Raw genomic sequence first — 14,974 nt, 5'->3', positions numbered from 1 at the left:
ATAAGATCTTGACGTCACTGCCATTTCCGGTTGTGATGTCACTTTTTATTTTTTTATTTTTGCTTGCTGTCAGTTGTCCCCCCAATATGTAGATGGCAACAGTTGCAACGAGCCGCCATTTAATTGACATGTGGACTTCTATGGAAGCTATATACATATACGCCATCAGTTTACATATATAGTTTGTAACCAGTCTGAACACCGATGCTGTTATAGTAAAATTATGGGTGCCAAAAGCAGGGAAATTCAATCAATAGCAGGAGAAAATTAGATGGTGTGATGAGATTAGGTTATATGTCGGCAGAGGGTGGGGCTCACTCACACAAAACTGGGTTAATTGGGGATCTGTGAGAGAAGCCTTTGCCCTGCCAAAGGATACAATTAGGCTACTACAACTAAAAATGACAATAATTTATGAGACACACTGTACGACGACAAAATAAGTACCAGACGACATGCACTTTTACAGAACTTTCTTTATTTAAAAACACTTCAGTACAAGACTGACCACACTAGAGTGTCACGAGTTGAAATCACTTTTTTTTTTTCTCTAACCTAACAGAAGAGAGAATACTTTCCTTCTTCAAAACAATGCACTGCTGCTGTTCCTGATAAAACTACAGCACTGTAAGAACAAATGAAAGCCTTCTGGCCGCAGAACGCTATATACACACTTCAGTTTGCCAAGCGACCTGGCACATTGTGCTAAGAAGTTCCAGCCACCCTTAGGCAAATCAAGCCTTGGCTGGAAAAGCACAAAGGCCTGCAAGAACTGTGGGGCTAATGGCAACACATTTACAAAACCGAGAACGCATTTACAAGCCGGTCTTCCTGTACAAGCTTTCACAAACTGTCTCGTGGAGGGCACGGGCACACATCAGACCTCAAGGTCTAAAAACCTATGCATGAGCACGCCATGTAAGTACGAACACCTCGTGGATCTCTGTACATTCCTCAGTATTGTCACACTAGAAATAACAAACTCGCCGTAACACCATTCACATGAACATAATAAAGAAAAGAAACAATGGGTACGCACACATTTTATCTAAATAACTGGTGTAAAAGAGCATAAAAACACGAGAACAAAATGTCTGTTTACATTTTACACGTTTTTTGTTTCCCCTCGTGCGAAGCGAGTTGCAAAAATAATACATATCTACAGGACATGTGCTACACTTGTCTCACCTTAGACCACCCCTCTCGTTCATTACCTTTTTAGTGCACTTGAGCACCAATACACTAATACATTTATCAGTGCAAATGTATTATTGGTGCAATTTACAGAGACATATTTTTGGCACGTTTCCTATTTAAATCAAGGAACACAGCTCTGAAGAAGTCCAAGAACTCAAGCACAACGTATGGTGAACATCACAGAAAAATAATTTTATGCAATAATGCACTTGCGAATTTCAAGTAAAAGTGGTTTAGCAATAAAAAGTAGAGCCCATTATCATGCTGTTGATGCTACAGGATCAGGTTGATGCTTCATATTAGATCAGTAGTCTGGAGCAAAGCCCTCCACACGTAAGTCATGAGTAATAAATGTCCGTCTAAAATTAAAACCCTTTAAACATTTGTTGGGGATAGAAGTGGTGGGATGAAAGCCTTTGTCAAACCGTGAAATCACTTTCCGCTAGCACACTCTTGTAATTCTTTTTCTCTGGTGCTTAAAATAAATTTACTTGACTTGACGTGACTTCTTCACACCTGTATGCATGGGCTCATGATAAATAAAATATCAAAATTCTGTCACTTCAACATTTCCCTTTCCACTATTGCACGTCAAAAACTGTTGCCAAACAACTGGTATTGATTACCTTGCTATTCAACAACAGGAGCTTTGACACTGTCATGCGGCCTTGAAAGTCCTGACAAAAGTACAGACAGCTTCAACTGTACAGCCTCTGCGACCTCACATCCAAGAATCTAGTAAAGCACACAGGAATAGTTACAAACATACAAAGAAAACCAAAAGCAAACTCGTTACTTTCTGTAGTGAAAAGACAATTATACTACTTATTACTGTTAGTCGGGCTCACAAACAAATCGTATAACAAGCCTCACTTCAGTTTTCAAAAGCTATTTCAAATTTTTCACCAGCTTACTTGACACAGACGTTTAGAATTTTATCCATATGACCATGCTGAATCATATTCACTATAAAGTGTTCCATGAAAATGAAACATCACTGCCTTCTCTGAAATAGTGCAAATAGTAATGTTTTCCATAGGCACAAGCTGTGTTCCCAAAAGCCACTTTGTAGAGCCCCATTCTTATTGGGCAGTTCCTTTCTTTTTCACCTACAGAACCAGGCCACCTACATTTTGTTACAGACTGTGACAAAGTTGAAGGAAATCAGAGAGTTCTAGCAAACATGCACACACACACACACATGGCAAACATTTTACAGCCATGCACGTATGCAAATCAAAGCATTTACTGTTCTGTTATTTATGAGTTGATATGTAAATGTCCACGTTGCTTTTCCAAGCTGTTTAGCTTTTCCCTCTTTTGCTTTTGAAAATCTGCACACGACATATCATGACACAAGGCTGAAACATGAGCAGAGTCCTTTATACTTGCAGTATAACAACCACTTACTGAATGGTCCATGAATGACCGCAAGAATGACATCCCTGATGAACCTCTTGAGCGGCAACATAAATTACAAGCAGGTGCACATGCAATAAGTACTTAATTAAAATATGTTGCCTTTACACTTACATGTGCTATAGACAGTTGCACACATGCTCACAATATCAGTAGGTTTTGACCATGCCAGGCAAATGGCATTTTATCACTTAAAAGGTAGCATAACTATGCATAACACAGCACGAAAAGCAATCAAGATCTGCCACCTTTACTGCCCAACACAAATAGGCAAGAGAGAGAAAACTCAATTTATATTAGAAAAAAAAAGGGGGGGAGTTTTGTTATGTTGGCACATTGCAGATATTTTCGTTCTGTGCAAACAAGAGTTGCTGAGACAGCTACCTAGGAAGCAGAACATATAATCAGGAGGACAATGTGCACCATTTGAACACTTAAAATTCAGAATTCGATAAGCATTTGAAAGAGCTGGCATGGTGAATGAGTATAAAAATTAAGTACATGAACCACAGCATACTCAGTTGCCCTTTTCATGCGACATCATTTCAAGGCTTTATGCGAGTAAGTCAAAGATTACCAGTATACCTCAACCACCGACAACATTTCAACTTGCTGCCAACTATCCAAAAGCACATCAAATTACACCGTAATCACGAGGTGCCTAGCACTGCCTCTAACATAAATGCAACAGCTATGTGCTAATAAATATTAAGGAGAGTCAGAAGCAAGCTTAATAGCAGCTTGCCTAAAGCAAGCTAGAGTCGGTCTTCTTCTTCACCGTGGTACCAACATTTCGCGGCCAGAAACGCCCGGCTCACCAACTCTCCACAACACACCGTCTTTCAACTTCCAAGTACCGCTGTCTCATTCTCACAGCTGAGAAGGCACATCACGCAAAATGTGCTCGAGCAGCGAAAAACGCAAACGTCGGCAACGCAAACGAAACTTGGAAAGCTTGGCGAAGCACCTGGCACAGAAAAATTTTCCCTGGGACCACAATAGCACGTCAGATCCCATCACAGCACCTGTATCTATATGTGTTCGCTCATATCCAATCATCTGTTGGCCAGATGCAGAATTCATGATACTTCTCTCACGTCACGGTGATAATTAAATGACGGTATAGGTGAATTATGTCCTGCACGAGCATGTTAGAAATTCTTGAAATCTGGCTTTGAAAGCTTACAGGAAATAGTCTGCAAATACAGCTAAATCTCATTAAAACAAAGTCACATTCAACATCTTTCGTTATATCCGATATTAGTTCAAGGCATATATTCATTACATGCTTATATCAGCAAGAAACATTTTATATTTATTTCACTATATGCGATATTTCGTTTTATCTGATAATTCATTATGCAGTGTTCGTTATATCAAATTTCAACTTTTCAACTGTTAAAATTTTTCCATTCTTTGCTGAAAGAGCATAAGAAGTCAAGCACTAGCTAATGAATGGCATGATAAACAGAAAAAGCAATCGTATTTTGCGTACAGTAGTACCTCTTCCAAAGATAGAAGCCATAACACCATGGCTTATGGTTAGTACAAAGCAACACCCAGGTCGCCTGTGATTGCATGAAAAAATTTCAATGCCACAGTGCTCGCCAGAGAATGTTGAGCATGTTCGGCAAGGCAACGACTCTCGCACCAAAATCACTTTGCCACTCGCATCATGCGAAACAATAAAGGTAACACATTTGGGATGCAACAAACTGGCACTATGTAGGCAAAGCTTATTCATGGCAATGTGCCACTTCTATGAGGGTGGTAAATTTTTCTGACAATGCTGAGCTACTGCACCGTGCTAAATATGTAACCTCACTGCTGGTTTTTCTGATGGTGCCGGAGATCAAGGGTGTTGAAGGCGACTATAATAACAATATGCATATTAATTTTCTGCCAATTTTTCATATGCTGCAAGTCAATAATTTTGGCCAATTACTTTCTAAGCTGAGAGCTCTCAAAAGCAAAGAGCTAATTTCTTACAGGACTAAATGCTGTTTGTTAAGTACGCAAATTTTTAGAGTGCCATATAATACATCGTAAAGATGTGTATATTTTTAGAGAGGTGTATGCATATCAGCTGGAGGTTTCCTGCTTATACAAGCCTTGTTTTTTATCCTCAATTCTTGTTGAAAATTTAAAGAATAGTTACAGCCATATCCTCACACCTTGTAACTGCAAGAAATCATAATATAGCACACTACCATTTGCTGTAGGTTCTTGAGGCAAGTGCCTATTATGTGCCAACAGACATGACAAAATTAGTTTTCCTGCAAGTTCAGACACAGAAAAAGAATTTAAAAGCAAAACAATATATTTGAAAGCTTGTGTCCTAGCAGAAGCATTTAAATGGCACCTACGGTTCAACCACATCATTAGCCCATTTCTGTGTGTAACCAGTTATAGTCATTCTGGAAACCAGTAAAAGACAACTGTTACCAGCTGGAAAATGGCTAATAATTGAGGACAACCCCTCTGTAGTTTTTTACCTGTGTGACAATAGGGTAAATAAAATCGAAAACGGCCAAACACAAGCTGAATGTGACCGCATGAGCATCTCCAAGTGGAATTTGATTTTGATGCAGAATGCCTGCCCAAGCTTGCCGCATGTCGATATAGTTAACATGTAGGTAGTCAAAGCACCATGGAGGCGCTTCTCTGGTCAAGAACCACTTCGCTCCTCTTAAGCATATTGCATGTTTTCATTGTTATACATCAGCTGTGCAACTGGCGATGAAAACACTTTTTACACTCCCCACATGTGCATTTCTTCACTCTTTGTAATATGAAACAAAATGTATGTGTGCCTTAGGAAGTGCCTAAACTAAATCGACTAGACAGTTTCACATCATGGCAACAATGAAATAAATACTTGGTAAGATTAAGTACATAACCTCACTTCTTAGTTATCTTATGTGCAGTAAAAACAGAGTGAATTATCTATAATGGAATGTTGCCACTTCAACAAACGAAGCGGTTTGACATCTAGACTTGAGATTGAGTCCTTCCACACAGGACATTTCAGTTAAGTACCATAACAGTTGTCAAAGGTAAGATTGGACAAAGAATGTGCAGGACGCTGTTTCTGAAGCTTCTGATAAAAGAAAGCAAAGTCTGAAAGGCTAGTACTAAGAAAACCCTGTGAGTGACAATTAACAGAGCAGTTCACACAACAGTAACATGACTGTTTGGTTTCCAATCAGATAAGATAATGAGAAGATGAATGACAGAATAAGCTGGAATAAACAGACACAAATAAGTTGGCAATAAAATCCCACTTCAGTTTAGAAAAACTGTGTATGCTCTTTGCGTGAAATGTGGATCCATTCTGCTAGAAACATGCAAGGCATATCTCCGATTCATAAAAATGCGCAGCATTAAAGAAAGCTAGATTTGAAAAGTTGTAATACTTTGCTCAGAATATGCACAGAAGTTGTCTGCTTACAGTCTCGGCTAACTACATCCTTACTCAGGCAGACAGGAAAGGCTGAAAAGCGAATTCGGAACATGTACTGTTTCTGTACACTGCCCGACTCTGAGAAAGCTCTAAATTGTGCAGAGAGCTTGGCTCTTTTTTTTTCTTTTTTTTGGCATCTGTCACTCAGTAGTAGAATATAAAACATCTACGAAGAGAATGGTCATTCTGAAAGAGAATAAAGAAATTAAAAGTATTCTATATGATGCTGCCAGCACACAGCAGGTGACACACAGTCCAATGCATTTTCAGAGAAGCTGGTCGATGACTGGGTAGAGAAGCGACATGTGCTCGGCTCCCTTGATGGGCAGCTTGTTGACTGAGTAGTGGTGGATCATCTCAGGGATGCTTTCGAAGGGCTTGCTGAACTGGCCCAATATAAACTTCCCGTCTTCGTTGTGCACTATTTTCATGTGCATGAAACCCCGTGCACTCCTGCGCAGAGAAGAGGGGGAAGTGCATAAATAACAAGAGATAACTTTCGAGCTGCACAAATGGCTGGTGCATGTTGACAAACTGATAGTCACTGAGATGATAAGCTGGTCAGTACTGTCATGTGTGCTTATTTTATGCATAATTTACATACAGTTAAACCTGGATATAACAAAATTGACAAATTCCCGAAAAACTTTGTTATAAAGAGGATTTCGTTATATGCAGGTTCGGCACGAAAATTCAAAAAAGAAACGCTTACCGTATTTACTCGATTCTAACGCGCCCTCGATTGTAATGCGCACCCGTTTTCCATTTTTGTCAAAGCACTCATCCTTGCAATGTCACACCAGGTACTGGATGCGTGGACGCGTGTCGTTTCGCACAAGCGCGAGGCATCGGAAACGAAGAGCGAGCGTCACGATAGCGTCGTAGCGTTGTATAGTGTTACAGTAGAACCCCGCTGTTACGTTCCCAGGTGCTGCGTTTTCTCGGCTGTTACATCGTTTTCGGCTGGTTCCGGCACAGCTCCCATAAAACCCAATGTATTGGTAACCCCGCTATTGCGTCGCAACTGCGGGACCGTTCCCGCATCATATGTTGCGAACTGCCACCCTGCACTGGAACGAGCGGCCGTTCTAACTTTTCATGTCGCTTGGCTTGGTGGCTTGACGATGGCATTGGCCGCCCAAAGTGCCGGGGGCGACAACTATGACATATTTTCAGTTTCCGCCAGCAAAAGTATGGCCCTTGAGATCCGTATTTGCTATCTAAAGATGGTGTCTATGAAGCATTGTTGGTTTTGGCTCATGGATGTTTCGTATAAAGTCCAAGGGCGATAACGCAGTCGCCGCACGTCGTATGCTGTATGTGCGAGTGAAAACGTGCGAAGGGAGCCGACGACCGTGTCTAAATCTCGCGCGCGCAAGAAAGAAAAGTAGGGAGGCAGTGCGCCTTCTTCCGTTGCGCTCGAGGTACCGGCGAGGGAGCGAGGGGGGAGGGATAGCGGGCGGTGTTGTACTGTACTCTGGCATCAACTGCATACTGCGCGGCGTCGCGCGGTCGCGCGGGCCGTATCTTGAAAGCGATCTGCGTTGGGGGAGAGTCCAGGCAGTGTAGGTGCATCAGCGGCTCACAGCTTTGTGCATGCTGTGTGCTCTTGGCGCTCAGTTTGCGTTGAAGCGATAAACAGCACAAAGGTCACTTCGCTCGCTTCTGCAGCGGCGCTTACACATGTCACCTGCATTTGACAGTGCGTGTCCGCGCTCATCAAGTGTGATGTGTCACAGCGTCTGCCAGCGTGTCGGCAACATCAACTGGAAAAGGAGAATGCCGGCTTGGCGGGCTAGGCCAGCTACAGCAAGCGGCAGGATCAGGTTTTTATGAAGGGAGGGGGAAAGGTCACGCCCGCGGCGGCAAGATCGCCTGGTCGAGGGATGCAGGCCCACCTCGCACACGTGGGCTTGCTTCGCATTCCGTGGCGGCGGAGAAGGTGCTTCTGGTTGCTGCTCGTGCAAAAATGACAAAATCTGGGGCAAAATCTCTAGGTTGTCAGCGAGGAAAATTCGTTATATCGAGGGGGTCTCCCGCTGCCACTTCGTTACGTAGAGGTCTCAAATACATGTGCTTCTATGGAGTAATGCCGGGGAATAGAAAAACTTCATTATATCCAGGAATTCGTTATATGGAGGTTCGTTATAAGCAGGTTTAACTGTACCTGCATTTATTAACCCCTTCCATGCCTTGAGCGAGCTGGGTCAGTCTATGCGTTTCTGGTGAAAATGGCCAAGGACGAGCTAACCTTGTCCGCAGTACTTTAAATTTCCTAACAATGTCATGGATGGGCTTAGTCTTGTCTAAGTGCTTGGTTGTGCTTTTCGTAGATGGTAGCACAAAATCCATGGGACAGCACAAGCAGAAGCGAATTTATTCTTTCTGAGGAGGTAAAACATGTTGGCAACTGGGGTCCTCAAAATTAATTTGGCCATTTTTGGTCAGAATTTGGGATAATAGAATGGCACGAAAGAGGTTAAACGTACTGTTACAATACCTTAGTTGCATGAAGCACTTCCAACATCCACGGGCTTACCACTCCTCAAATACCACTTCACAGCATCGGCCCCATTTGATTTCCATCGGGTTGTGTGCATTCGCTTCCCATTTGTTACATTTCTCGTTGTATTTGTTATGGCCAAAAACTGCAACGGCACACCACCAACAGGGCATCATTCATTAGCTGCATCCAGGCTGACCGCTGCACGTTGTCACTAAAAATTATTACTTCACAGAATCTGCTGTGCGGCGCAAAAGCATTGCCATCGCAGTGTTTAGATCATTGTCGGTCACTGACCCCAACACAACATGCAAAGTTGAAAGCCAACAGGAGGTAAACAAAGGCACAACAGATCGCTCCACACACAGATTCACTCACCCTCTCTCGTGAACTTCAGTACCGTGCACAGTTATTTCGATATACAAGGCTGCACAGAAAGTGGAAAAAGGTGTTGAGTGCTTGAAAAAAAAGGCCGTTTTATCAAAGTTTCCACCTACGTGCCAAATGGAAATTACGAGCTTCGTTTAGTGCGATTCATAGCTAAGACTGCTCAAAAGTTTTAGCATTCAATCTAACCACCAGGCACCTTTACTAAATGGATTTTCAGTAGTTTGTTGGCTTCCTGATCAACTTTAAATAAGATTTTGTGTGGGAGAAGCTTTTTGTCTCATCAATGGTACTGCTGCATGCTTTATCAGATGTTGCATTTTAACAGATTATGAGGTTTTTCCCACGGTCTCCTAAAGAATGTAGCGATATGGTTCTACACAGTAAAAGGTTACAACACTATATAAGGTGCATTGGCTTACTTCAGGGAGAGTGAGAAGTCGTGCTTGGAACTTTCGCTGTTGCGGACGAGGTAGCTTCCTTCCTTCAGAACCCTGAGCAAGTTCTCAGCGTCAAGGCGACTGATCGAGCCATGGTACCACCTTTAATGGAAGAAAGAATAACGTCATTAAAAGTATTTGATACCAGATCATGCTGACGCTGTGGTATCGCATGTCCCATGCCCGTCATCGAGATCGAGAGATTGCTCAATGCCTTCTTTTTGGGATGTGAACACTATGAGATTCATATGAATACATCATACCAGCCTACCAAACATGTTGCACAATGGGTTTAGATTTTACAGTTGCTGAGAGAAGTTTTTCTTTGTGTTCAGAATAGCAAACTGAGCCACAGCAATGTGTAGGCAGCCATGTTTATGCACATTTTTGCTTTATCGTGCCATTTGTCTGCCAATTTGTGTTTACAATGCACATACAATGTCCAGATATTAGAAACATGCGGATCAAATAAGATGGTAAAGAGTCATTTTGATTGCCCTGGTGAAGACAAGAAGTTGATAAATACTAGCCTACAGGGGAAGAAACTGCTTTCATTGCATTTATTTTAAATTTCTTTCTATCTTGCATCTGAACTATTTCTGCTTCGACCTCGATGCATAGCCCAGCCAATTTTGAATTTAATGGTAGGCAACAGAACATTTGGATGACATTACAATAATTAACAATGTAACATCACGTGCATAAGCAGCCATCAGAAAGCTGGTGTACAACAAACACCCCAGGGACAGCATCATTTGAGAAGCCACATGCAATCGTACTTCCTTAGAACGTAGTCACATTTGTCATGAAACTACCTTCGTTATATCCAATATTCGTGATAAGCATATATTGCTTACAGGCTGGTGTATTGAGGCTGGTGTACAGACACCCCAGGGACAGCATCATTTGAGAAGCCACATGCAATCGTACTTCCTTAGAACGAAGTCGCATTTGTCATGAAACAACCTTCGTTATATCCAATATTCGTTATAAGCATATATTTGTTACAGATATTGGCGAGAAAAAAAATGTAGATTTATTTTGTTATATCCATGTTAGTAATCGAGGTCTGACTGTACCAGCCTTCTTTTCCTGCTTCATAAATATGCACTGGATGCTTTGAGCAGGACCTCAAAAACAACACGTTACAGATACTAAATCTGACCTCCACGAGTAATTTACGATACCGGTCCCACCACAAAGAAGGTAGTAGTATCCACAATTTAGCAAAGTCTCTACAGTGAAGTCATGAAGCAAACGAACATAGACAAGAGCTACCACTTTCATGGGAGCCTTTAGTAGTGCATAACAAATTATCTAACTGCAGTGTCGCTAGCATGGTAAGAAACATTTAGAAAAGAATAGGTCTATGTTAAATACTCAAAGCTAAATGCATGATAGGCATGCACTGTTACATGCATTTTTGTGTTCAGACAAGCTGTGAATGAAGTTTTTGCTTGAAAGCGACGATGCCATTACATATTACAGTTAAACATTGATATAATAAAGTCGGTAAAGTTGGCAAATTGCTTCGTTATATCAATATTTCATTATACTAAAATTCCACCTTTTATAAAATAAGTACGGTCGCCGATAGATTTTTTTGACATGGAAGGGGCTGCAACAATTTACGAATTATCGAGCAATCAGAAAGACAAATTTGAATGAGAAAAAAATAATTTTGTCGAATTTGAGAGTCGTCGCCGAAAGATGCGGTTTCATGGCATGTCGATGATATCTTCACATAGGCGGTACGAAGCAAGGCCAGCCACACTTTCGTGCCCACTCCGCCTCCACAGCTGATAGTGTCACCCGTAGTGGGACGACGCTATCATGAAAAGCGCCGGGAGCGGGGAGTGAACGCTTTGTCTGCCTCTTACTTCAACGCGTCTCCGAAACTCGAGGTTACGCAACCTCCGGCACTAAAGGTCCTTAGTCTGTGGCATGCTTCATTCTTCATTGTTGAGCAATGTCACAATCGGTTGGCATACTGAAATCGCAAATCAGGCTATCACACAGATCATCTCTTAAGGCCAGCCTCAGTCAGCTGCTGCTGTCAACCACCTCTTGTATTCATACATGGCACAGAACACGGCTGAAAATGTCCACACGTGGGTGTATGCTGCGGCCAGATGCACAACATTCGCTGTTCCATCACAAGGCATGAGAATTAATGGGGTGCAGGCACCATCTTGGGTGCTTGCAAAATATGAAATTTCTAACTATACCTCTGAATGCATGATATAATGCAAAGAATCTACAGTAAAACACCAGTGATGTATCTTTCATTGAAATGGAAAGAAATAAATGCGACATCATAAATACAGAAAAATGTTTGGGGCACGAAAAACCACCAAGCGTGCAGTTTCACCTTAGAAATTATTTGTTTTATCAAACTTATCCTTCAAAGACCAAAAAGAAAAAAAAATAGGGGCAGCTTCAAACTAAGTGGTGCAAAGACTGGGCAAACAGCGAAGCTGGTGGCCCTTCCCTAGCTTTAACTTGGCTTTTCTTTGTTTAAATTGGTTTAGCTTGGCTGGTTCTTAGCTTTAACCACGGTGTAAAAAGGAAGGTGATCCGACGGCGGCGCGAGCCGTGGCCACTTAGCGTGACTCTACGCACGCCGCTGCCGCAAGGGGCAGCACCTGTTCTGGGGGCCACTTTTTCACTCGCTTTGCTAGCGCTTTTATGGGCACGCGCAGCAGAAGTGCTTTATTTCGATGAATATATGTCGTTTGCCTGCTTAAAACGACTCTACTTGGTTGGAGGAACGTCCCTTTATATTTCTGCCGACATTCCGATTGACTCCGACGCGGCGAGCAGCGGTAAGCGCAGCGCGCCGTCTGCTCGAACAGACGACGCGTCTCTCTCGTGTTCGAAATGATGGTATTTTGACTGTAAGTGGCATGAAAGCTTCTACCTGCTCAGGATTTGGCGTCTAAATAACGAAAAATTGCATATCTTTGGGTATGGGTGTTTAAATGCTGGCGGAGGTCGTAAATTATCCACTGTTGTGCCGCTTCTCCAAGGCCTCCTGAACATGTGCTGCCCCTAGCGGCGACGCTCACTTCCGGTCACACGAAGTGGCCGCTCTCTCACCCCAGCGCGGGCACGCCGTCGGAGCACCTATCTTCTTACACCGTGGCTTTAACTTTGCTTAACTTGGTTTGACTTAGCTGGTTCTTAGCCAAACTTAGCTTGGCTAAGTTTGGCTAAGTTTGGCCAAGCATGCCATGCAGTCTTCTAATCCTCTCTCGGGTAGTGGCACTGCGCTTTTCGCTGTTGCAGTGCGTGCATGTGGCGAGGGTGGTGCGGCCGCTCGGAGGCTCCGCAATGCTTGGCTGTGGCGAGGATAAACTGGGAGAGGGTGGTAACCTCGCCGAGTGACGCACGTGACGTGATTGCTTGGCGAGGTTTTCCAGCATACAACTGATGGCAAACGCCCAAGTTAAACAGCTTCACTGTTAAAATCTCAGATAAATGTTCTTGCAAATGTTATCATCATTATACCCCTACATGTGCTTCTAGTTTTTGAGTCCATGAGGTGCAACAACTCCTAGACAAGCATGATAACAATGATGATAATGATATTATGCCGCAGAGACGATATAATAAAAACTCAGACGAGACAGACAGATGACCAACACAAAAATAAACAAAGAAGTTTTTATGGCAAGCAACTTCTAAATGTCAACAGTAAACTTTAGTATGCTGAAATGTATCTGAAATATTTCTTACAAAACCTCAGCAGCAACAACTGCCTCAGTGAGCTACTTGTAAAATTTTCTCTCTGTCCAATCACTGCTGGCACTTACTAGTACTACCGACCAGTGTGAGGAAGTAAAAAAAAATCTGACCAGGCAGAGAAGCACTCACCCCTGCTTTTCAAGAGCGACGCTGGTGTCTACTTTCTCGCCGACGACGCTCAAAGCGGCGCAACCAAAGTTAAGCGTAAGGTTGTGCCGAGACCGCTTAGGCGAGTTCGATGCATTCAGGTTCAAGTTCAGGTTGAGCATGGGTCGCGCTGGAGCTGCAAAAAGAGAGCAAAATAATAAATTTCTGCAAGTTAGGTGGGAAGTATCTGTGGGAAAGGCACCTTGAGCAGTCACTTTCTATAATACTTTTTCTGTCATGTAACAAACCACTTAATGTTATATACTACTCTGAAGTAAATGGCAATCAGTGGTGTCATAATATTTCTATAGTGTACACTCTGTAAATGCACTTGAAATCTATGTGACATGAAAATAACACAAAGGGGCATGTCCATAGACAGATTTCGTCTATCATGTCCTCAGGGAACAAATTTATTTTACAGTGAAGCTGTCAGGAGGAGTTCCGTAACGGTCTTCTTGCAGCAGTATAGTCAGTACTAAATGTCAATCGGAGAACAGCCAGCAACACAGCTTGCTTTGGAGCCCTGAATTTGCTTTAAATTATAATTATCAAATATTATAAATTAAACATTACCTTGTGTATAGTACAGTGGAATCTCGATACGATTCTGCATAATACGTTTTCGGAATAATAAGTTTATTTTTCTTTCCCCGCTAATGCTATTTGGTTGGATAATACGTTGGATGATACGATTTTCGGATGATACGCTTTACTTTCCGATTTCCATGAAGATCGTATCAACGATAATCCACTGTACCTCACTTGAATAGACAAACATTTCTCTATGTGGTTTATCTTAACCAGCAATTTGTAATTTTGTTTCTCACACCACATTTCACCAGCTCCATGTAGGAGGTGAGCTAGGACGGGCCCAACTCAACAAACATTTTGTGGGTAGTATTATGTTTATTGGCGTTCTGGATAAGGTCAATTTTAGTATCTGTTCTTATGAGTACTTTCATGCCGTATCATCTCTGTTTCTTTATTGATTAAAAAATAAATAACTAATGTAGGTATCTGTACAAAGTTGAGATATAGTGGAGAATATGAAAAGGCTTGAAATAGGGAAGGAATTGCACCAAATAGAGTAAAGCTTTTGTAAAGTCTTGGGAAGATTTCAGGCAGTGGCAAAATTACCCAAACCCTAGGACTCCCAAAGGGTGTATGTGAGAACTCCCTTATACAGCTTTGCTGTCTTTGATGTATACGTAGCTCAGATTGGCATGCATCCCCAAAGGTTTTTTTTCCAAGGCCATACATACTACACCTCCTTTCTCCTTGAGGCTTTGTGGAATGAGACAACAAAAGATTGGGCAAAGCAAGAAAATCACAATTGTTTTTCACAAGCCCTGTCACACTCTGTGTACCAGGACTAAACATTAGCTATTTATTCATCAGTAATTTTTGCATCCACGTAGACCACATGTTGCCAGGGGTTCCACAAAGCTGTAGTAGTTACTACTGTGGCTTAGATACAAACACACATGATCGAGATATGTGAAGCTGCTATCTACATACTCAAGTTTGCACTTACAACACTTGAGCAATGATTTTGAATGCTGTGCCTCAGCATTAAAATTGTAGGCTGCACTTCCAGATCTTAATGTTTAACCTGTTGCAAGGGATGAGAGCATGGCTGAAGAATAAAGACACGAGCGATATGTGCGT

The 14,974-nt window shown here is 42.1% G+C and overlaps 1 protein-coding gene across 1 annotated transcript in view; it reads right to left on the bottom strand.

Moving 5' to 3' along the window:
- Window positions 1-458: 458 nt before the first annotated feature.
- The window catches only part of LOC119442359 (serine/arginine repetitive matrix protein 2), a 58,488-nt gene continuing 43,972 nt past the window's right edge, over window positions 459-14,974 (bottom strand). The window contains exons 10-12 of the mRNA XM_049662990.1: window positions 13,286-13,439; window positions 9,392-9,511; window positions 459-6,532 (exon numbers count right to left, since the gene is read on the bottom strand). Of these exons, the coding sequence (XP_049518947.1) occupies window positions 6,346-6,532; window positions 9,392-9,511; window positions 13,286-13,439 (461 nt within the window). The 3' untranslated portion in view covers window positions 459-6,345. The remainder of the gene's footprint in view (window positions 6,533-9,391; window positions 9,512-13,285; window positions 13,440-14,974) is intronic.

This window comes from Dermacentor silvarum, chromosome 2, assembly GCF_013339745.2.
Source record: "Dermacentor silvarum isolate Dsil-2018 chromosome 2, BIME_Dsil_1.4, whole genome shotgun sequence".
NCBI lineage: Eukaryota > Metazoa > Arthropoda > Arachnida > Ixodida > Ixodidae > Dermacentor > Dermacentor silvarum.
This window is presented reverse-complemented; position numbering and strand designations above follow the sequence as displayed.